The sequence below is a fragment of the Myiozetetes cayanensis genome, unplaced genomic scaffold (assembly GCF_022539395.1).
Source record: "Myiozetetes cayanensis isolate MyiCay16 unplaced genomic scaffold, myiCay2020 scf5-8, whole genome shotgun sequence".
Lineage (NCBI taxonomy): Eukaryota > Metazoa > Chordata > Aves > Passeriformes > Tyrannidae > Myiozetetes > Myiozetetes cayanensis.
Window position 1 is genome coordinate 3,163,177 of NW_026087742.1, and position 23,233 is coordinate 3,186,409.

Consider the following 23,233-nt stretch of genomic DNA (forward strand, 5'->3'; position numbering starts at 1 on the left):
ATTTTGAATCCAGTAGGAGTTATGGGATGTTTTCATAAAAATAACTCAGCAGTGGTCTTTTAATATTTTGTTCTGCTTTTAGTACTTACATGTTCAATGTAAGTACTTACTGTGTCAGAAATGAGCAATCATTTGCAAGACAGGTGCCACACATTCTGCTCTGGTTATACAAGCTGAGGATGCTCTGAACTACAACACCACGATCTGCCCAGGATCCTGCTCGTGCTATCACTCCTAAAAAAATCTATTTACTTTGCCCCTCTCAGCATTAGTTTGTCTGAATGGAAGCCCAGAGGGCTTCCCAGAGCCTTTATCAGGCATCTGTAGTATTTACTCTTAAGAATGGCATATTAGTGAGGCTGTTCCTTGAGGAGATGTTGAGTCACACTCAGTATTGCAATGCATCTCCTGTAAGTGCTTTCATTCATGCACCATGAGAGCTCAAAGATGTCAGCTCAGAATAACAGTATTTTCCTGTCTCTTTTCCAAACCATTCATGTCTGCAGAAGATGAAAAGCAGCAAAGGATCACACCCTAATTTCCATGTGTTTTATTGCTACTTTTCCTTCTGGCTGCAGCCAAGTGTAGCTCTAAGTACAGACCCTGAATCATTCTCCAGCAATTGAGAACATCCAGCAGCAGCATTAGAGATGGATTAAACTACCCAAAATGACATTTTTAGCAGTGCAACTCCATCTTACACTCAGAAATAAGTGGTAGCAGTAAGGCTGTTCCACGAATACATATTCCTGTCTTAAAACTGTGTTCTTCCTTCAGCATTAAATAACACACAGTTAAAAACTTCTTAATTGGGGCTACCACTTAGAGGGCTGATAGGTCATGAAAACTTTTGCTGTCTCATCTAAGGTTAAACAATCAATTGTGGTAATTCTGATAACTGTGTTATACCACACCAGTCACCTGTGAGGTTTTTTTCTGACAATCCTTTTGAGAAGATGCTGAATTGTTTTTACCGTCAGTTTTTTCTTCTCTCTTTACCCTCATGCCTACAGCAACACCCCTCTGGCTGTTATCTTGTCACACGAGGCCAGGAAGGATCTGAATAAGATACCTGTGTAACAGATCCAGAGGCTGAAGATAGGTGTTTCTGATTCAAAATGCATTTCATTGGAGAATGGGTGTTATTCTCACTGCTGCTGTTCTCTGTCCCCTTCATTTCCTAAAGACAGTTATGGGATAGTTTCTACCTGGACCTTGCTGCGTTAACTGGGACTTGCTTCAGGATCTTTTTCACGAGATCCCCACTGAATTACTTCTCAGTACTGAGAGCAAACCTGTGTTTTCTGGTGGTCTCACTTGTGTATGGACAGTGCCTGGTGGTGCTGAATGAGCACATGGAAGGGACACATCCTTTTCTCTTCAGGCACACCCTTTAAAATCCCTGTTCCTCTGGCAATCTCCCAGGGCACTTCTCTGTTGTACTTTCTCAGCTTCTGGTTTTGTAACTCTACTTGGTAACTGTGCATGTGACACTGATACACCCCGAGGAGCCAGGTTATGAAAAATTAAGCTCTGAATTACTGAAATATGAACATGGAAAATGGCTCCTTCCCTCTCCTGAAAGGCAGTAAACAAATTAGCTCACAATACCTCATAACTTTGTGATGTTCCCACGTGTCACCTGCACTAACATTTGCAATCTCCGTCTGCATTATTAAGTTTTATTTCTTAGCTTCCATTTTAATTGAGGAAAAGTTTTCATAAACCCCTATTATTTCTCAAAGAGGATGGAAGCAGAAGTTGCAGCCTATGGAATGTTCCCCCTTTTCCTCTGTGGAGGGGAGGATGTACCACTGCTCCTTTCAGTTTGCTATTAGCAGAACTTTTCACATGAAAAACATCCTCAAAGGCCTGGAGCTCCAAACACTACCCCAACCTGATAGCATCTTAATGTGCTCTTGTAATGGGTTCTGGAACAGGTGGCTAATAAATTAACCAGAGGTGTGCAATCTATTACTGACTGGCATCATTCCAAGCACACAGCTCTCAAATGACAGCTTGTTCCATGTAAATTTTATTGTATTGAAGGTTCCATTTGTTACCGAGAGACTTCCTTGTAAATGGAAAGAAAATGCAAACAAAATTTGCTACTTTACACAGAATAATGCTTAAGAGAAAGCAAGCAAGCAGTGTTTTCCTCTAGGCCTTTCATACTGCAGGATGTTAACTAGCAAAGAAAATATGTTAAGAGCACAGTAGCTTGGTATCCAAAGAGATAAAAATAGTATATAAAAGGTTGTTGGTGCTTTTCCACAGCACTAAACACAGCAGCTATGAAGTAGATATGAACTTCTGCTCTAGCAGAGCTCTCAATTACTACACATTTATCCTAATTTTGCCGCAGATTACTGAGTACATTTTAATTTCCCTCTTCCACTGAGCCAAATGTCCTCATTGTTACAGACCCCTCATCCCTTATCAGCCACTGATACCCATTCTTAAGCAAGTAGAACAAAACCATCTCTGCTAAGCCCAGGCTGTCCTTCCCACTGCATGCCTCCTTGTTTTCTCGTGGTATGAAGCCAGGAGAAGAATATTATTAGGGAAGTTATTCTGGAAAAGGAGACCCTTATTCATGCAAGAAAGCCAAACTCCCTCCCTCCAGTTCCTGCATCGCCTCCCAGGATATTTTCTCACAGACATTCCTGCAGGTGTGTCAGGAACAGAACTCATCAGCTGTGTGTGCCCAAAGCATGTCCCCATCACAGGGACAGAACCACAGGGTCTGACATCACATTTAAAAGGAGCACAGGACCTCAGAAATGAGCGCTAAGAAAAGCTGCACATTTTTGTGAGGAGCAGAAAATCCAGTCTTCCCTTGGAAGTGATAGTGAAAGTGATTTAATTTGCCTGGAGAGGAAATGATTTAGAAATCAGCATTTCAAGCATGCATTGCATTACTCACATATTTTCGCTTTGGGTGGTTTTACATACTGTGATTTTCATATTCATGTGTCCATTTTCCAACTTTAATGTCAAAGGAGACAAGGGGATTGACACTTCTTTCCTGTAATACAGCTGAGTAAATACATTCTTCTGAATTTATGATTTCCTTTTTTAATTCTTTCTGCCTAACAATCCTGTCCCAATAAACCTGATGGACAGTGCACTAAAACCAATTCAAAGATTTCCATAGATAGACTTATCTTGTCTCTTACCAATTATTTTGTTATTTATAATTCTATCATCTAATTCTGGATCGGGAAAAAATATTACTTCTATTATGAACTGTAGCTATTGATTCTGTATTTCTCTGTCTTTACTCACTGATGTTTGTATGGTGACCGCCTTTGAAGAGCTGTTTTATGTTTCACAATAAATACAGCAGTTGAAGCATAATATTTAGGCATTTATAGAAAAGGTGGTTGTTTATAGAGAAACCAAAACAGTCTGCTTCTTTCTTTCTTGTCATCACCTATAGGCATACATGGAGAAGAAATATGTTGATATTTATGGTACTTAAAAACTGGTGCGTGAGCAAGACCAGTTTGGCCACAAGAAGGAACCCCCCTAGGGACATTTTCACTCCAGTGCGGTGCTAAAGACAACGCCACAGAGAAACCCTAACCTGGCCAACACAGGCTGTGGAGTTCCACTAAACAAGCACCTTCACAGCACAAAGTTCAAAAAAAAACCAAGGAAAAAAGAAAATCCACCATCAGTACTGAAATTTGCCATAACAGAGCCATTAAATAACATAAGGTAGAACAAATGAAATCAGGAGTGCTGAAATGTAGCACATTTACTCTTACAATCATTTTATAGCTAACGAGCTTTTTTGTTCCATGGGAACAGGAAACTTCATTTTCCAGAGATGAGTTTTTCTGAGTTCTTTTCATCTGCCTCTCTACTGCCATTGCTTTTTTTTTTTTCACTTCTGCTCAATGCATACAAATTGGATAATCAGTGTGATTCTTTATTATCTTTTCTTTATAAAGAAAAATAAAGGCCAGCAAAATGGGCTTTGTTGATGAATACATTCTCCACATTCAAACCCAGTGCAAAGATGAAAGTTGAGATGTGGGAATTTAGGTTTATTCTACAGAATTCCTGACAGTGTTACCTCACTTACCCACACTATTTGTTTTACATACCTGAAATTAATCTTAAAGCCTCTATTTCATTAAAGTATTTCAACTGAACTTTTGTGGATTTAATTTCAGCTTAGAAACCATTTTTTTTTTTTTGGTGACTTCTAACTCCTTCCATACTTAGAAAGTCTAATATAGGAAGTCTTTCTGACAGGAAGGTACAATACCAAATATTGTCCAACAAAATATGTTGATGCAGTGATGTCCTTACTTTACAGTTAAACAAACAGCATGATTTGCTAACCAGTGTGTAATTACTTTGGAAGTTCTTTATCCCAAGGAATTAGTTGCTATTTCATTCTCATTTTTTTTACTCAGAAGACACAAAGCAAAGCTAAAACAGTTAGATTGTCATTTAGATTTAATTACTCTGTTCTTCTCCATCATTTGTCGTTTTGAGGTAAGAAATACAGACCTCACCTACCATCTTTCCACAGTGAAACGTCCCAAAAATGAAGCCAGGGTAAATGGTGGGTTGGTAACAGTCTTACAGGCTCACAAAATTTACTTGTTGGCTTTCCCTCTGCCCTTTTAATAATTCCTTAATTACTTGCCTGTCTCATCTTTCAGACCCTAAATTATTTATTATTTGCCAAGGATTCTCTTTATTTGCTGATGTTGTGTCTTATGGCCAGGAACTTTTATTCTCATTCTGAGCCACTGGGTGCTGAGAGTGAGAGTAAATATTCACAAGTCTGGGGTAAAACACCTGGCCAATCTATCAGATGGGGTTATTGCTACATTTACCACGTCAACATTTAAGGTGTCTCAGTACAGTATCCTCAGAAAATGTCTAACTGCAAACAGTACAGACCAGAATGCAGAAAACAGCACAGAATATATTTAAATAGTTAAAATCACTGGATGAAATAAAAATGTTTGCATTATTCTTATGATGGGGAAGAATTTCTTATTCTGAAAACTATTTACACAAAAATGGAATAGTGAGAGGCTTCTTGCCTTCATTTCTCATAGATGTGACACAAAGCCACAGAAAACTGTAAAAAACCAGAAATTCTGGGGCTCAACTTCAAGGCAAGCAAAAGGCAAAAACCTCCCTGACTTCAGCAGAGACTGGAACTACAAAGTTTCATTGTATGTTGTTAGTTATCTTTTTTTTCTGTATTTCTAAAACCATTTCCAAATTTACTCCTTGAGAATCAATGCATAATATTAAAAAGAAAAAAAAACCCCAACCCTCCAAACCAGCATAAATCAATCATGTTGTATCGTTTGCTTAGTTAATGACTGACACTAAAAGGTTTCATAATTGCTAAAAATGAGAACCCTTTATTAGGGAATGATGCAAAATCTCTGTAAACAAAGCACCACGGCTGGGTAGAGCTGTGGTTAATGTTGCATTGGCTCCTTTTAACAGCAAAGACATTCAGCAATTTATGTATCAGACAGAATCTGAGTCCCTGGTATTGACATCTGACAGAACCATGGCTATAGAACACACAGCCCCTCAGACCTGCCATTTAAAAACCTGCAATTTTAAACGGCCCCTCCATCGTGTTCTAACACCTCATTATCTTGTCTAACTGGTTTTGCCAGGCAAGAAAGATAAACAATTAGCATGAAGCGTGGGGAAGTTAAAAAGGTCAAGAAGTGACTGCATTTGGAGGGAAAAATAAAGCTTTGTCCCCTACATGCATGCTCAAGTTAAATCTGTGGTTTAGAATTTCAGTTAATACTCAATTAGTATCATTTTTCTCAATATTCATTATGGCCAGTGAGCTGAAAATCAATTAGTCACACGGCTTTGCTCAGGAACCTTAAGCTGTGATGAGCTGGGAAATCCTGAAAAACCACCAAAATGTTGTAGTTTCCACAGGCACAAACTTTGAAGGCTTTCCACATTTGCTTGGGCTGAGAGACACGTTCTGAACTCGCACATCCTCTCGAAATGACAGGTTTAGTGTTTATTATTTAAAGCTTGACTACTTTCTGATTTCTGTGTCCTATTCCCTATAACTACACACCTGTAAAACCTTCTGTGGTTTCCACAGTTCACTGTTCAAGTTTGCTGCCTTTCTTCCCTGCTTTTTGTCCCCACCCGTGGCAGGGGGTTTGGAACTAGAGGAGCTTTAGGGTCCCTCCCAACCCCAGCCATTCTCTGATCCCATGCTGACTTTCCAAAGTGTGCATTTTGGCACGTGGATCTGTTACAGCCCTTTAGAAAATAATATGTAAGCATAAAAAGCCCAAAGAAAATCAATTGTACCCTCCACTGCTTAATGGAAAAACTGAGCCAGTGTATAGGAAGGGGAAAGCTTGTACCTCAAATTTCCTCTACCAGCACATTTGTCTGAATCAATCGTGTTTCAGAGCTCATTTCTGACCAGTTATGTTGCAAATGCCAATAGAAGTAAATGTCTCCAGTCACTGCACTCCAGCCCTCAAACTTCAGTGCTTTCCCCTTTAGGCACACAGGACCTTAATTAAATACACCCCACTGGAGGTGATGCAGCCCAAACAGTCACAGTGTTTTATTAGCCAGAGGGCTGGCCATTTAAAATTTACAATAAAGATGTGTTACCTCCATATTATTTTATGTGCTCTCCAATTGCAAGAAACACTCAACAGCAAATTGTGCAATTGAACTCCAGGCTTGAATATCACATTCTACTGAAAACAGAAAAGCCATTTCTTAGGACAGGAAATGTTTCAAATGTCTGACATTTTTTTTCAAATATCTCCAGAATTATTTAGGTTTGGAAGTAAATAAATCTTTGAAATATCTCACTGCAGATGCCAACACAAAGTCTAAAGCACTGTGGCTAAATTCCATTCCCAGTATCCCAGAATCACTCAGTCACTGCTGAGGTCCCAGCAGAGAGCAGTTACACGACAGTCTGTCACTGGGCATTTTATGCTGCACAAGGGTGCAACAGATCAGCTGTGAGCAGGAAATTATTCACTGGGAGGGTGATGAGGCACTGGAAGAGGTTGCCCAGGGAAGTTGTGGCTGCCCCATCCCTGGAAGCCTTCAAGGCCAGGCTGGATGGGGCTCTGAACAACCTGGTCCAGTGGAAGGTGTCCCTGCCCATGGCAGAGGGGCTGAAATTGGGTGATCTTTAAGGTCCTTTCCAACCCAAACCATTCTGTGATTTTCGTGCATGCTCAGGTCACAGACAGAAGCACTTAAGGCATCACTACTGGATTTAAGGGTAGCCTGAACAGCTCATTTGATGCTCTAGACAGCGTTCACTTGAAAAAACCACCCAAAGTATTGTTTGCCCAACTTCCAACCACAGTGGCAAAGGGACAGGAGCAGTGCCTGCAGGAGAGCCTCAGAGCTGCTGCTCTGGGACCAGAGGGGAGGAATTGTCACCACCCCTGCAAACCAGACACCGGTGAGAGGATCCCACCAGCTTGGAGGGAGCAGGAGAGAGAGGGAACCTCCAGCTCCTTACACGAACACCAGCAGATCCCACTGCTTGGTCAGCACCTCATTTCACCCCAGAGCTTTGAGGGTGTCCTTCAGAGGGTACACACAACACGTAAGTGCCACTTAATGAACGAACGGAGCTCATGTCACGTGTGAAAGCCAGAACTGGGACCTCGGGAGAGAACTGCTGCAGGCAAACTGACTAGTACAAAAATACAGCAGATTTTCAGATAATAATACATTTTCAGTTTGCTCAGCAGAAGCTGCTGTGTAAATTTATCTGCAGCACACAGCAGCTGGAACAGTAAAACCACCAGGAAAAGCTGCTTCTTACAAGATTCTTGCAGCAAGAAATATGTCTTACATTTAGGACGTGTTGAGCACGTTGTGCCCAGACAAAACAAAGTACTTCTGAAGAACTAAAAAGGCAGCAATTTGTACAGGATTATCCCCAATTGCTTTTTTTTTTTTTTATCCCTTTCATTGGTGAGGCAATTAAAATTTTAAATAAAAACTGAATGAATGCTAGTGAGCATTAATGCAGAACATATGAAGATGGTAACAATCTGTTCTAGCAACCAAAATTGTGTCTTCCAAGCAAGCAAAGGTCTCTTTCTGAAGTGAACTAGCCTGTAATCCTTCTAAAGTATATTGGCTGATAGAAGTAATCAGCTCAGCAAGTAACTAAATAAATGCCTGCATGACACATCGCCAAACTAGAATTCAGCTACTGCAATTAAAACATTCTTTTTAAACCTTGACTGGAAGTGGAAGTTGAATTCCTGACCTGACCTGAAGAATTCCATCAAAAATAAGATTGGTGAACTGCAGCTTGATGGGAAAAGATATAACCCAGCTAAGAATTCCTCTCTATCCTCGAACAAGTGAGCACCTGACTGTTGATAAGGACTTTAAAGAACAGCAGCAGCAGTACTTGTAATAGAAGAAAAGATAATTAACAAAATGGGAACTGATGTGGTGCATTCTGATTCCTGAGGCTTCTGCTGTTGGACCACAAATTGGAGAGCTTACTTACAGCTGATCTGAACATGATGGGTCTAGAAACAAACAGGAAAATGCCAAGACTATCAGAACTGTCCCAATCTCCACTGTGTACTCTTGGTTTAGCATAAATCACCTTTAAATAGGGTTTTCTGAAAGGACAGCAAATATAATGAAGTTTTTTTTTTTTCTTTTCGGATTACAAAATACTCACTTCAACTGAATTTAAACCAATTCCTAATTAATTAAGTCCTAACTTAAGTTAGTGCAAGCCAAGTTAATTTACACATTAGACCATGAATGAGTATCAGACGAAACTTAATTTTGGCAAAATGAAGGTTATACTGAAGATCTAGATATTCCAGAAATTACCTTGTCCAGTTTTCCAGGTGACTTCAGGGTAAAATGATTGTTGCTGCCCAGAGTGCATTAGTTTAAGGCTTTGACTGATAAAGGTCAGAGGGGATGCAGAAATCTTGGCTTCCAGATCAACACACAGCACAGAAACTGTAGAGGGAGGGTCTCTCCCTTCCCATTTCCCCTGAGGTTTGACGTGATGTGACAGCTCTGTCACCTGCAGGACTGTGAGGCATGACAGGAGCTTTACCATGGTGCTGATTTAACAGGGACTGAAAAGCCAAACTCGATTTGTAAAGGCTTTCACGACTCCTCTGGACCCACCAAACACAAGACAAAGATCCATGTCAGAAGCTGCTGTGTCCCAGGGAGGAGTGAGAGGTGGCATCGGGGATGCTCCCGAGGGTGCACAGGAAAGCATCAGCTGGCAGCAAGCACCAGCAGCCACCCTGGGCAAGCTGCCCACCACCCCAAGGCAGAGCTGCATTCAGAACGAGCTGAAATGGGTCACACTTATTTCTGAGTCCGTTCTGCCTCTCTATCTGTGCATAAATGTGCACACACGCATGCGTAGGTATTTATACACACGTCCAAGTGTGTGCTTGTGCAGAGAAAAATGTGGGCCTGACAAGAGTGAGAAACTGTAATGAATTTTATGAATTTCTTCTGGCTTTGTCAGTGTCTGTCTTCATCAAAGAAAAAAAAAAAGGGTAAAATGAAATATTGCCTTTTAAAATGAAACAAAATAAACAAAGTTTCCCCCCTGCACAAGAACTTTATGGGAACATGCTGTCTGCCCATCTCTTTGCTATTTCTTCACAAACAATTTTGCAGCAAACTGACAAACTTCAGACAAACTTAGAGAAGTCCAAAAGATGGATTTCTACAACTCTCATGACAACCAATATCTGCACAAAGACAGGTGAAAAAATAAATGTTTAACGGTAAACTTGTTGTTGCAGCAATTGCTGCCAATATTCCAGCCAAACCAGTAGCAAATACAGCAAACTGCTCTAAGCACAAGTTTTGGAAGGAAATGAAATTATACCAGTCCTACTACTTATACTACAAATCATTTTGTCTTAAAAGAGAGTATTTTTACAAAAACACAGAGATTTCATCTATTAAGAAGTGAAGGGTTGAAATTAGCTAGGTATGACTTTGGATTAAGACTTTATACAAGTTTTATCTATTCCTTTCCTGTTATTTAGAGAGTGATATCAGTGGGTATGAGAAAATGTAGGTTTTTAAAGTTTCTACAAAAGAAAAGCAGACCTTATTAAATTTAAAAAGTTCATATTAAAGGCCTGTACTTATGAAGAGATGGTACAGAGATAATTTAAATTTCCAGAGATAAAATAAGTGGAACCAATTTTTATTAAGAAACATCATGGTTTTTAGAACTGAGAGGAGACTCCAGTTACCAGCAAACAAACAAACAAACAAATAAAAGAGAAAATACTGTGATTTTGACATCAGTGTCATGTCTTAAAAAGACATGACATGAAGCTGATGCCTCACTTCTAAATGAATTCAGAGTAGTTAAACCTCTTTGTTAAAAAGCAAGCCAAGAAATAGTTACACACAGACCTTCACTGAAAAAAACACAGCAGAACCTGTGACAACTTCAGAGTATGTCAAAATAAATCTATTCCTGAACATGTTTCTTCCAAAACATAAAGGTTTCTATAAAACCACTCAGGCATGTCAGGAGAAGCAATAAAAGCAGCACACACCCCAAACCAACTGTTCTAAACATGAATTAAACTCCTTTGAGCTGCAAGATGTACTGACTACAAACTTGCCTTTTCACCTTCTCAAATGTGAATTAGAGGGATTAAAGTACATTAACTGCTGACTGAGGTAAGTGCAGGATGGGGACCTTCAAACCAGGGACCTTCTACCCACTGTACCACCGAGGGACTGGAAGGCTGCACACTCAGCTCGTTCTCCTAAGGGAGCCTGGGAGAACATTTCCTCCTGTTGAATACAACATTTTCTATTTTATATTCAGACACTCACTGGACCAGGCTCTTTTTCAGGTAATTGTAAATCTCTGGTCAGGCATGTGCCCGTAGCCAGAAGATGCTGCCACCGTGGGGTACGCCCAGTTTCCACTGTTCCCAAAGCACAGAAGGAGTTTTAGCAGATTTTTATCTGAGTAATAAAGTTAGAAAACTTTAATATTTCTACTAAAAATATGTATTTCAAAAAAGTGATATTAAACTGGGCAGAGGATGGACTATTGAATTTAAGGTCATGCTAACAATATCTAGCCAGGCTTCTTCTAAACAGGAACGCTGTAAAAGGCATTAAACCTTTTACACTATTAGTGATAAAGCACAAAGTCTGTCTTCAGTCTCAACAGTGAAAATATCAAATAGCTGCCAGAGGAACTGGACAACAAACTGGCACCAAAAGTTTTATGGATGTCTCTGGTGAGCTCACACCCGGCTGGGTGAGTTTCTGTGAACTGCACAGGGGTTGCAAACTGCATTTCAGAGTCTGCAGCTCCCTTGTTCCAGCCCTAAAATTAGGGTTCAGTAAGTATGTACAATATATAGACAGCTGTTCCAAAACACCAGAGCTCAAACAGAGCAGAAAGCTGTCTCTCCAAAATCCACTCAGGAGCTGTAGCTTTCTGTGCAGCTCCTGCACAGGGCTGTGTTTTTTCATCTCTCAGTACTCTGCCTCCTTTAAGCACTCATTTCTGGTGTGGCACTCCTTCTCTTCTCACCATTTAGTATCTTGCAGCACAAGTTCTGCTGCAAGGGAACTTTTAGTTGAGCAAGAAAAGGTTTCCAAGTTAATAAGACCTCTCTTGTCACGATACCAGCCTAACACAATTATTTTAACAGTTTACTAAGGTTTAACTCTTGGTCCTAAATGTTCAACTTCAAATACTGCTGTCTTTGGTTTAGGAGGCAGATTCATTTGCATTGATGCAGCATTTGTAGCTTTTCTTTAAAATGTTTTTTTTTACCTGAGGCAAACAGACAAATATTTCACTGATTTATGTACTATCAAGGGCCTTTTCATGCTGCTAATAAGGAAGCAATGCATTGCTAGGAAGAACAAAAAGCTGATTAGCTGGGAAACAGTCCCACTGATACTGAAACTGGGATTAAATCTGGAACTGCAGAAAAGGGAAACTGCTGTCCAGTGAATCCCTGAACATTGTGCCTGCTCTTACATCTGTGCACAGTGGACACAGAGGAGAACAAATGAGAGACTACTCGAGATTTACAGCTTGGCTCAGTTTTTAAGGTCACAGTCTCTTAATGAGTAATTGTTCATCCTGGCACTTGCTGCCACTAAAACAGTTGATAGCAACTCTAATATCCAGTCAGCAGTGATAGAGATATATGGATCTAACCCCCAACAACCTACAAGCGAGGCAGGAGGACGTCTCATGCATCTTTCAATTTGCTCTTACATTTTTAAGCTGGCAAATGTGTTCCCAAAGGAAAGTCACCTTCACATGCACACAGCTACTGCCCCAGATATACCCCCAGCAAATGCCTGTTTTCACAACCAAACTAGTTTTTATTAGCATTTCTTTATTTTTGGCACGTCAGATGGGATGGCTGCAAAGTCAAAACAAAAAATGTTCTATGATGACTTTCCCAATCAGCATCATCATTTTTATTCTGAGCTAGCAATTAAACTCCTGCCTTGTTTGTCACACTTAATTTAAAATGAAGCATGCAGGGATGTTTAGAGCTACAATCGGGGCATTTGGGTTTGGCTGAGGCAGTGGTCACTCGCAGCCTCAATTTATCACTTTTAATTTAACCTCCCATGCCAACGATTTTCCTGCTCAGAGCTATGACTGGCATTTATGGATTTCAAAATCAGAGGGAAAATAAAATACAGTTAAGAATTCAACTGCTCAGATCAATGAAAGCCTGTTTGATAACTGAGTGTGCTCCAGCTAAGCCCCAGCTGCCTGACAGAAAGAACTGAATGTTTCAAACAGTTCTTTGGCCACTTAAACACTCAGAATAACTTTTTTTTTTGCAGTTGTGTTCTCAGGAAATGTTTCAGAGCAAGTAAAGGTGAGTGCATCAACCTAAAGGAATATGCACTGTTATCCAAACGTCTGACCCTGGACTGCTCCACTGCTGCTTGTGGATATTTTCTCTGTTAAGACAACTGATACTATAATATTTCACTGTTAGATAAAACTGATACTATGACATTTTGCTGTTAGGAGTTAATAGCAAAGGCTTCAGAGAAATTAGTAAAGAGGAGAACACTTCACATAAATTTACTGTGAAAATAAATGTCAGTTATATTTATGAACCTCTTTGAAAGTGATCTTTTGGCCCCATATATCACACCTAGCAGTTAATTTGAAATGGAAATCTTTTGTGTCCCTTTAGAAAGTTAAATAGATAGACACCTATTTTTATACTATTATTGCATGCTAACATATGCACTAACATAAATCACTGTTTTCAGAAAGCCTGAATAGGGACATCCACGTGTGTCTGTGCAGAGTGGTGTCACAAAAACACCCACCCACGTCAGAGAAACTGAGAGTGAAGGACAGAAACAGGAGTCCACATGTTATTCCACACTACCTTATATTACACAATAAGAGACCAAACTACCAATCTCGTTCGAGGAAACAACTTTAGAATGTTAAAAAAAGTGGTCATTTGGATACTTGGGGGGAATGATTTGAGGGCAATTCTCTCTCTCTCTCACGCATCTCTCTTTAGCTCCTTGAATTTACAGGATTATCTACCCCTACCTGACTGCTCTGAGTTGGTTGCCTTCCCAATTCATCAGTCAGTAAAGCAGCCAAAAGGAGCTGCTGCACTTTGTAATGAGAGGGTTGATCATCTACATTCTTCCTGGTGAAAAGAAATCATGAATTTTCAAAAGAAATCCACTAAATGACTGGGCTACCAGTGGACATTTTTCTTCTTGGGTTTTTCTTTTCTCTGTGTGTAAATGATGATTTCATTGCCAGTGGAATCTACAGAGTGCTCTCAATTTTGCCAAGTCTAAAAGTAGGATTCCTTCATCCCAGGGGAGCCCTCATGGATGTGATGCCCTACAGAGTTTCACATGCACAGACTTATTCTTACCTTCTGAAACGTGAGTAATTCTACCTACAAGAGTCTGAACTAAGGCTTCTCGAAAAAACTTCCCAGTGATGTAATTTGGAACCTTATTTTTTCTGAAGAAGATTTTGGTGGCAATTTCAGTGTGTGAATTTAATATTTGATGCCTTATAGCCACACAAAAACAGTTGCTCAAAGAAATTAATACATTGTTTTGCACAGAAATGGCTGTGAAATTCACCAGAAATAAAATAATCTCTTTTCATCAAATCTGGAGTACTTGCATTACTGCAAACAAATCTGTGCTATTCCTGTTTCCTGTTGCAAATACTGCAATTTTCACAAAGATCATCATATATATCTCACAGGTTCTCTGTGTCATCTCCCTTCTCCTTTGGGCTGTCAGGACTCTACACGTAGACAGCAAAATCAAACAAACTCCTCTGAACAGCTGGTCCTTCCCAGAATCAGCTGCACTTGCTCCAGAGGGTCCCAAAATGAAGCTGATTTAAAATGAGTTTGTTGAAAAAGTCCACTTTAGAACCCGTCTGGAATATCTGACAATATTCCTGCTTAACTGAAGGCATTAAGGGAAATCTTAAAAGAAGATAAATAAAGAAAATATGCATATTTAATATGCAGAAATCACTCCTCAATGGAAACCAGAGATTGCATGCTAAATGGAAATAAGACTTAGCACACTAAGAGTGTCTTTTTTTTTTGTCCTTCTTTGCACCACCCAGTCTTGACACTGGTTGTGACCCCCTGGCTCATCCCTGTCAGACTTGGAGTCAGGCTCAAATATGAAGTCTCCCTTATTTAACTGTGCACATCCTGGCTACTTCAATCTTTTCAGAGGAGCAATCTTTATTTTTTGCTCATAGGAGACATAATAAATTTTAACATAGCAGGGAAACTGATTGAAGACAGTAAACAGACATCTTTCATTGTTTGTTTGGGAAGAAAAAGTAAATTACAAATATTAACTCGAAGTTAACAGAGATGTAAAATAAATAAACTTCTGAAGAGTAGGAAACTTTGCAAATTTGAGTCTGCTGTCAACCTTATTCCAGTGTGAGCAACTTAATGCTGCTATTGTATATAAATTAAAGCTATTTAAACTGTGAGCCCGAGGCAAATGCACATGGAAGAGTCCCAGAAGGGGAAGGAGTTGTTGAGTGTAATGAAGAAACTGCTTTTAAGAAGCAAACGAATCAGAGCAACCTGCTACCAAGATAATTGATTTACAGATATTTCAGAAATGTTTCGGTAACCTTTGAGAACAGAAGGTTCTTAAAGTAAGACTGAAGATTGTCCCCAGCTGGCTGATGAACATTTGTGGCAGAAGTTTCTGATTCACCAGGTTACATCTGAATTATCCTGTGCTCTGCCCTGACTAGAGAGTTCAACAGTGCTGCTTCTCACTGTATCATCCACTGTGAGAGGTCCCAGGTAACTGAGCTGTGCTTAATTATCCTAGCACAGTTCTTGGCAGGGTGGTGTGGGGATAGCACCAGTAAGGTTATTTTACATTCTACTTTAAAATCACCAGAGCCCATGAATACACATCTCATTCTTAGGGGCTTCATCATGTGCTGAATGCCCCTCATGGCTACTGACTACAACAGGAACAAACAAAATAAAGACATATTTTCTTATCACTGTTGCCTGCCTACCAATTTATTTCTAATGATTATTTTACAAGTTTCTCCATGAATTGAAATAAACTATCATTATTAAACATAAAATTGTCCCAGCACTTGGACATTGTATTTTAGTGGCCACAACTTAGATCAGAAACTCGCTGAAAACACGTCCCAAACAAACTGCCAACTGCTATAATCAACAGTGTGCTCTGCAAGGAGAGAAAACGTCACAAAAACTGAAACACCACACTGGTATGTAAATTATAGGGAAAATACAGGATTCATTTACCTCTCAGAATTTAATTTTCTCCTACTCCTATTGTGTAACTTAGATATCTTACATATCTGACTCACTTATGGTTTACAGATCTCACTAATACTGTGTATGAGATGAAAGTAAATGGAACTAGGTTGACTTTTGCTGCATTAAAGAAATGGCTGGCCATTGACATTTTTCCAGCAGAGAAAAAGAACATATTTGTTAAAAAATTTACAAGTATTTTAAAAAAAAAAAATCTTCAGGATATAAATAAAGATTGAGTTAAAAGTAATTCTCCCTCCTCATTATTACTGTATAGTAATCAGGTGCATGCTAAAGAAACATCAGTAAAAAGCTGTGTAACTGTGCAGAGGTGACCAGCAGATTAAAACCTGTGGATAACTGCATAATGCTGAATTCCTTTTTTAAATGTATTGTTTAAATGTATTGTTCAGAAGTGACTTGAAATAGAGAGTACACACCTCAAACTTTTTTAAAAATAGTAATCCCTCTTTTTCTGTCTTCACACCACATTCAGCATAGCCATTTACAGACTGTCCTTAGCCAGTTAGCAACAAGCTGATATTTCTCTTCAAATTTTTCTCATAAATAGAACCAGCACTGCTGATAACAGCAGAGTGTCTGCTAGGACTTCCAATACAGCTGTACTTGTCTAGTAATCAAATGCCATAAATTTCTTAATTATTGTCATCTACAAAAATTTCATGTTTCCTTTCCTGTGGCTTGAGCTCTGGCAATGTTTGATGGAGGTCGCTTTGTGACTGTTTCACAACAGGCTTTTATGCAATCTGCTGTTCCAATAATCAGTGACTAAAATAGCTGTTCCTTTGGATTTATAAACTAACACTAACATAAACAATTTAAAAGATGGCTCAAAGGGCTTCACCAGGTCATGATGAAAAGAGAAGACTTCTTGACTTTCAAGTTCCAAGGGACAATCACATCTGTAGAGATCTGAGACTTGGGGGAGAGAAAGGAAAGTCAACTTCTGATTAGGGGGAAAGTGCTGCTGTGGGAAACAACTCAGGGTGAGTGAACAGGCAACTCCCCTGGCACCCCAACAAGGATCCTGAAACTATCCTGCCATCAGTCAGAAAGGGAATCCTGATAAACTCTCCTGGTAGTGCTACTGAGGCTCAGAATGACAGTCAGATGGGCCTCTTAACCACTGACACCACCTGCACTGTGATCATGATGCTGTATGGCGTTAATTCATGGTGATATGGTCGCGTTTGCTCCTGGAAGAGACACTGAAACCCTGCCTTGAATTCCACTGTTCCCACAGCTCTCAGAGAGTGATAAATGGTTGCTCTTTCTGGAGACCATCTGCACTGGATTCAGATGTGTCTGAGGAGCCACCTGCACCAGGAATAACTTATCTGGGAAAAGGAATTAGCTGAAAGGCAGTCCCCTTCAAACACTGGCAAGATTTTTACCATCAGATGAGGAAACATCACCTCGGATGTTTCTGCCAATGGCTCATGCAAAATAAGATGTACTGGACAAAGGAATCCGGACAGGATTGCCTTTCAGAGTCTGCCTGAAAATCTCAGCTGCCAACACCAGTCAGACACAGGAAAATGAGGCAGGGCTTCAATACAGGGTCAGGGGGTGTGCCCACAGAGTGGGACCCCTTGTCCCTCAGGGGTGGCAGCAGGTCCTTGGTGTCACAGAGACCAAAGTCACCCCCAAACTGCACAAGTGAGAGGAGAAGAGCTTTCCAGGATGCAATGGCAGAAGAAGGATTTCTGTAGTGTACTCCTTTCCTCTCTGCTCTCAGGGAATAGAGCATGTGAATGTACACAGTGAGTGAATGCCAATACGGACTGTTATTTGGAAATAGGAACTACTTTTTAAGTTCTGTTTTCCTTAATTATTCATTATTTACTGCCTTAATTATGTATGAAAGAACTCAAGCACTTCTGAATTTCCTTTAGGCAATGCAGACTCTGTGGCATGCTCAGAAAGTTATATAGGGAGGTGTCTCTTCCTTCCATTAGTCATAAGAGAAACATAAATTACAATTCAGCATGTAATTCTCTGCTTCTTCACACAATGATTTAAAGTCGATGGAGTACAATCACTTTGTGCTCAGCATATTTACTGCTGCATAAAACTTTCTCTCTCCCATAAAGAAAAGGCATCCAGGCACTTCTCTGAAAAATAGTACTGTGAGACAGTTTTTTGACAAGGCTTTTTGTGAAAACATGTTTTATCTTTCAGTTGTTTACAAATTACAGTAGCAGTGATTTGGGAAAGAGCTTAATACATGCTGGTGTTCTTCCCTGAACAGGAACTTTGCTTAAGTGCATTTCTGAGCAGAATCTCGTTGTTTACTTATCTGCCCATTTATCTGCAGTTAAAGTAGGGATTATTTGCTATCTCAAATCGTTTTGAAACAAAGCCACACTTCCCTAGGCTCTCCATCTGCAACATCTACACTGCCCAGCAGCCAGCCCTACACCGTCCTTGTCTGCCCCACGTGCTGCACAGCACACAGCAGGTGCTGGGATTGCACACGCTTAAATATCTTCCTTCTTTCCTGCCCAGCCAGCACACAGGCCAAGGGGGCACTTAGTTGGGGTCTCTAGTCCAGAAAGGAAGCTTCATCTTGCTTTTCAACTTGCAGACCCAACCAGCACCTTTTTAAAGTGTTACTTTCCTTTAGTCTGCTTCTTGTCACTGTTAAAGCCGAGTAGTGCACTTAATTTTGTTGATACTTGGGAGTACATGAAGAGGCAGCTAAGATTTTAATATTAGTTGTGTTAGAACTCTGTGCATGCAGATGAGCTTTAATCACTTGGGAATCAGTTCCCTTCCCCTGTCAGCATATGCTCTCCCTCTTTGGTGCTCTCAGACCACTCTACTCTCTTATGTGACAGGAATTCCTCACTTCTGGATGTCCACAGCACTCTTCAGTGAGTTATTTATTCACCTAAGTGCTCACAGCAAGATTGTTCTCCGAAAAAAGAGAAACCTCCCTGAGGAACAAGCTAATAATTTTGCATGTTTAAAGAAGAATCTGCTAATTTCACATAAACTCTCAAAAAGAAAAGACCACCAGAGGGAAGTAAATCTGATACACTCAAAGAAAATAAAGTGCTAGGTCTTCAGTCACTGTAAATTACTGCAGCTAGCTGAATGGTCTGGATTTACAACAGCTGAAGATACTGTTCTATATTCTTCACAAACATCTGACAGTTGAAGAAAACTATTTATATGTTTACACCATTCATGCAAAGTGTACACCAAAAACATTAAAAGTTTATGTACAAAAAGATTCCATACGTAAAGGTGGTCGAACATGGGATAAATGTTGTGTGGGTATCATTAATTATAGATCTAGATCTTTCAGATTAGACATCAAAAGCAAAAAAAAAAAAAAAAATTGTTTTACACCAAATCTAGTGATACAGTCCTTGTACAAATGAATATATTTCTGATTTGCTGTCATGTGGCATGTTTAATCTTGGATCTTTGTTTTCTGTGAATGGGTGCACAAACCTGCAGCAATGAGTACTGTCCATTTCACTGTAATGCAGATTATAGGGAAAGATTGTAACAGTGAGTTTATAAGAAAATCTCTGCAATGTTCTGAAGCTTTAATTCCACAGCTTACTTTTCTGAGGTGAGATACCACAGCTTTCTCCACGCCACTTCTTATTTATGACTAAAAGTAACTCACAAAAAATGTTGATTGTTCTCTCATTAGTTTCCCTCAAAAAAAACTCCATTAGCCTTCTTCCACACTTCATACAACATTATAATTTTTTTCTTTTACCTCTAAAAATTTAGATACCATGCTTATGGTTTTGTACAACTGAACAGCCTGTAATCCTACAAAAATGCCTTTATCTTTATAACTACATTTTATAGATGACTCAGTTTCATTTATTACAATGCTTTCTCCTGCTAAGTTGTCTTTTTATATCCAAATAAACTGACAAATAATTCTTAATATCTGGTCTTATATTCTCTGAAGCCCTTTCAATAGCAATTTTAGTAATGTAAGAATTATTATAGTGAATATCAGCTCTCTACACTCCAGAATTTACTGCCAGTGTGTCACAAATTATCAGAACATTTTGCCTGTTTTGAGTAAACCGCAGTGAAAATCTATATCCTCAAAGCAGGGACAGCCAACAGCAAAATACACCATGTTTTAAAAGCCCACCAGTTAGGTACACATCCCAGGCTGTGTTCACACAGCTGTTGGCCAGTTAAAAAATAATCCACGTGTCTGGTGAGCTCCAGCTCTGCGTGCTTGGTGACTTGCATTCAGTGCCATTCAGCAAAACATCTCACAGGGGTATTTCTAACACCTTTGTCCCTTTACTGGGAAAGGAAAAGGATGTGCAGGTGATCCACAGCTTAAGTGCTTAGGGAAATTCTCAGTGCAAGGCCTACGTATCACTAAGCATCTTAAATAATGAACTCTTCAGCTACCACCATCCCCTGAACGGTGAGCAGTTTTTGTGCTTTCCCTTATCCATTTCCATGAATATTATTATTATCACCACCATTGTCATTACCATCATCATGATCACAGCAAGCTGGTAATTCTTTGTGTGCCCGAAGGCGAACAAGTCATTACTTACTCATCAACAAAACCACTCGTCCCAGAGACACAGGTAAGCAGATCTTTGCTAAGCTGATCAGTGAAAAAACCTCGAGCCTTCCTACAGTGGAACACACCCCCATCCTCCTGAACATTAGCACTTTTACTAAACAGAATCAAAGTATCACTTTTTTTTTTGCTCAAAACAGTAGTTTGGCCAGTTCAGCTCCTGCTCTGCATTAAACGCGTCAGCTACAGTTGCAATGTCACTGCACAGTGGGTGAAAAACGTTTCTGGAACAAATGTCAGCAAGGGATAATTTTGAAATAACCTTCTTGCCTTGTCTACAGTGCCAAAAGCCAGAAGAGAACACTGCTGTGTAGTCTGCATTGCTGGTAACCTGTGATGCCAATTCCTGGCACAGTAAGCACTTCTAAAGGTGGGACAAGAAGAAGTTGCAGAAATAAACAAGAACAGAGACCTCTTTTGGTTTCCCATGTTTCTCGTGAACATTCACCTTGGACATGAATTCAAACTTAAAACAGGGGGGAGAAGAAGCTCCAAACAGTAATGCAAAGTTTAAAATTCAAGGGTCAAAAGAATGTATCTATTAGGAAATGGCTCCTACAGATGTTGAAAAACCTTACAGTGAGAAATGCTGCATTAGTACCATGAGACACAGATATACCAAAGGTAGTGAGTTCACTTCCCTTTCCTTTGTGCAATTGTAATGGATAACCTCTGGTGTTTTACTCTGCAAAACTGCAACCTCCAAAGCACCAGACAGACTCCAGTTCTGACGAACCACTGACAGATACAGATAGTCTCAAGCAGCTCAAGATTGTACTTAAACAGAAAGGTTTTGTGCCCTGTGTAATGGGGTCAAGGGACAACTGCTAAAAGCATTTAATGCCCTCGTCAGCAGGGGCTGGATGTCCTCACGGCAAGCACTTAAAAACATTTAGCAACCTGCAAACCATCCTAACTGGCTGGGCCAGGCTTCCAAGAGACAAAAGGGTGCCCGTGGACGGCAGGGGCAGAGGGACGGACAAGCTGGCACTTACCATCTTGGTCTGTGGTGACGGTGATGGCCGTGAACTGCCGGGGGGAGACGCTCAGCTCCGAGACGCCGTTGGTGGCCGCGATCTCGAAGGTGTAGTTGACGTGGGCCACGAAGTCCAGCACCGTCACCGAGGAGTTGGTGAGCCCCGTGTGCCGGGGGACGAAGCGGATGCCTCCCCCGCAGACCTCGCACTGGCTGGAGTCTGACCCGCACTTCTTGCAGAGGACGCTGTAGGTGAGGTCCTTCCTCCCGCCGGTGTCGCTCGGGGGGCTCCACTCCAGCATCAGAGCTGTCTCATTGATGTTAAAAACCACGTTCCTGGGAGCAGAGGGGGGCCCTGCAGGCAAGGAGGGGAAAACCTGTTAGGCCCCTTCGGAGAAAACCAACCAACCAACCAACCAAGCAACCAAACCATCTTTAAGGCAATTATTTGCAAATAAAAGACACAAGAGTTACGCTTCTCCAATGAATTCAAAGTAAAAGAGCAAAAGTTGTCTGAACACAATCCTTGAAAATTCGGCAGGAATGATAAATGGGTGAGGTCACGAAAAGCTGAATAATCCAAGTAAAATAGAATTAAGTCAGAGATCATTTAAGGCAACGCAAAAATGACTTGGGAGTGTCAAACCTAGGCTTGATAACACAAATTTGTACTGAGTATGTCTTGATAGTGTGGTATACTGCGGTAGACCTTTAACCCTGAAATTTATATCTTTATTTTAAGTCCAGTAGTGTAGGCTTTTCTGAGACTTAGAACATTTGATGTTTTATAAGAGACAAATGAAATGATAAATAAATAATAGCTTTGGAATAACTACAAGATATAAAACTGTTTGTATTAGTTCTGCAGTGCCAGATATTTTTTCCTACCCTTCACTGCTTATCCCCAGGGTTTTCCTTGCTGCTGTTCATTAACAGAGGTAGGTGGCAACAGGCCAAGCCTATCAGGCACAAGAGGCAGTTTACAAGATTTTATTCTTTCCCACCTGGCACCCCATCAGCACCAGTACAACAGTGAAGACATCAACCTTGCAAGTTAAAGGTCTGAAACCACGAGCCAAAAAGAAGGGGAAAAAGCAATTTTTGAAGACTGTGGGGAGAAATACAAAGATAGTTGCTGCAGGCAGAGCGCAGGAAATCTCTCATCTAACAAGCAGGTGGTAAAGCTGCCTGTGTACTCTCAGATGAACCACAAGTGACCCATTTCCCATGGATCCCACAACAGTCCAGGTATGTCCAACAAGATTTAAGCTGTTTGCTGACTTACTGTGTAGGAGCACATAAAAAACATCTGGGGCTTTATATATATATATATATATAAATATATAAATAATTTAAATTCATTATTACAGGGTCTCTTTAGCAGCCTGAAAGAGTGCAAGAAACATTTGCAAATGACTTCAGCTAATTCTTGCCCAGAGTGTATTTCACTCAACAAATCGAGTGGTACAGTAAAGATGGGAGAGTCAGATGATTAAAAAATACTCTGCTTTCTAAACAAACCAAAAATATTGATCAACACTCTTTTAAATTCCAGTTCTGTAACTTATAGCATGACGATAAGACCTTGTGCCTAAAAGATGGTCAAACCTTTTCTTTAGGAAGCAAAACAAAAATATCAAAGTGCCTCCTTTATTTTTTCCTTCCTGGTCTTTGTGACCTTGTGATGTGTACACTGAAGTATTTGAAATACTTTACTAGGTAAGCACTTATAAATGCAACTTGTTAACAAAGGTTTATTATACT

At 40.1% G+C, this 23,233-nt stretch overlaps 1 protein-coding gene across 1 annotated transcript in view; it reads right to left on the reverse strand.

Moving 5' to 3' along the window:
- The window catches only part of EPHA6 (EPH receptor A6), a 356,637-nt gene that overhangs the window by 150,886 nt on the left and 182,518 nt on the right, over positions 1–23,233 (reverse strand). The window contains 1 exon segment of the mRNA XM_050333635.1: positions 21,489–21,824. Coding sequence (XP_050189592.1) covers positions 21,489–21,824 — 336 coding nt within the window.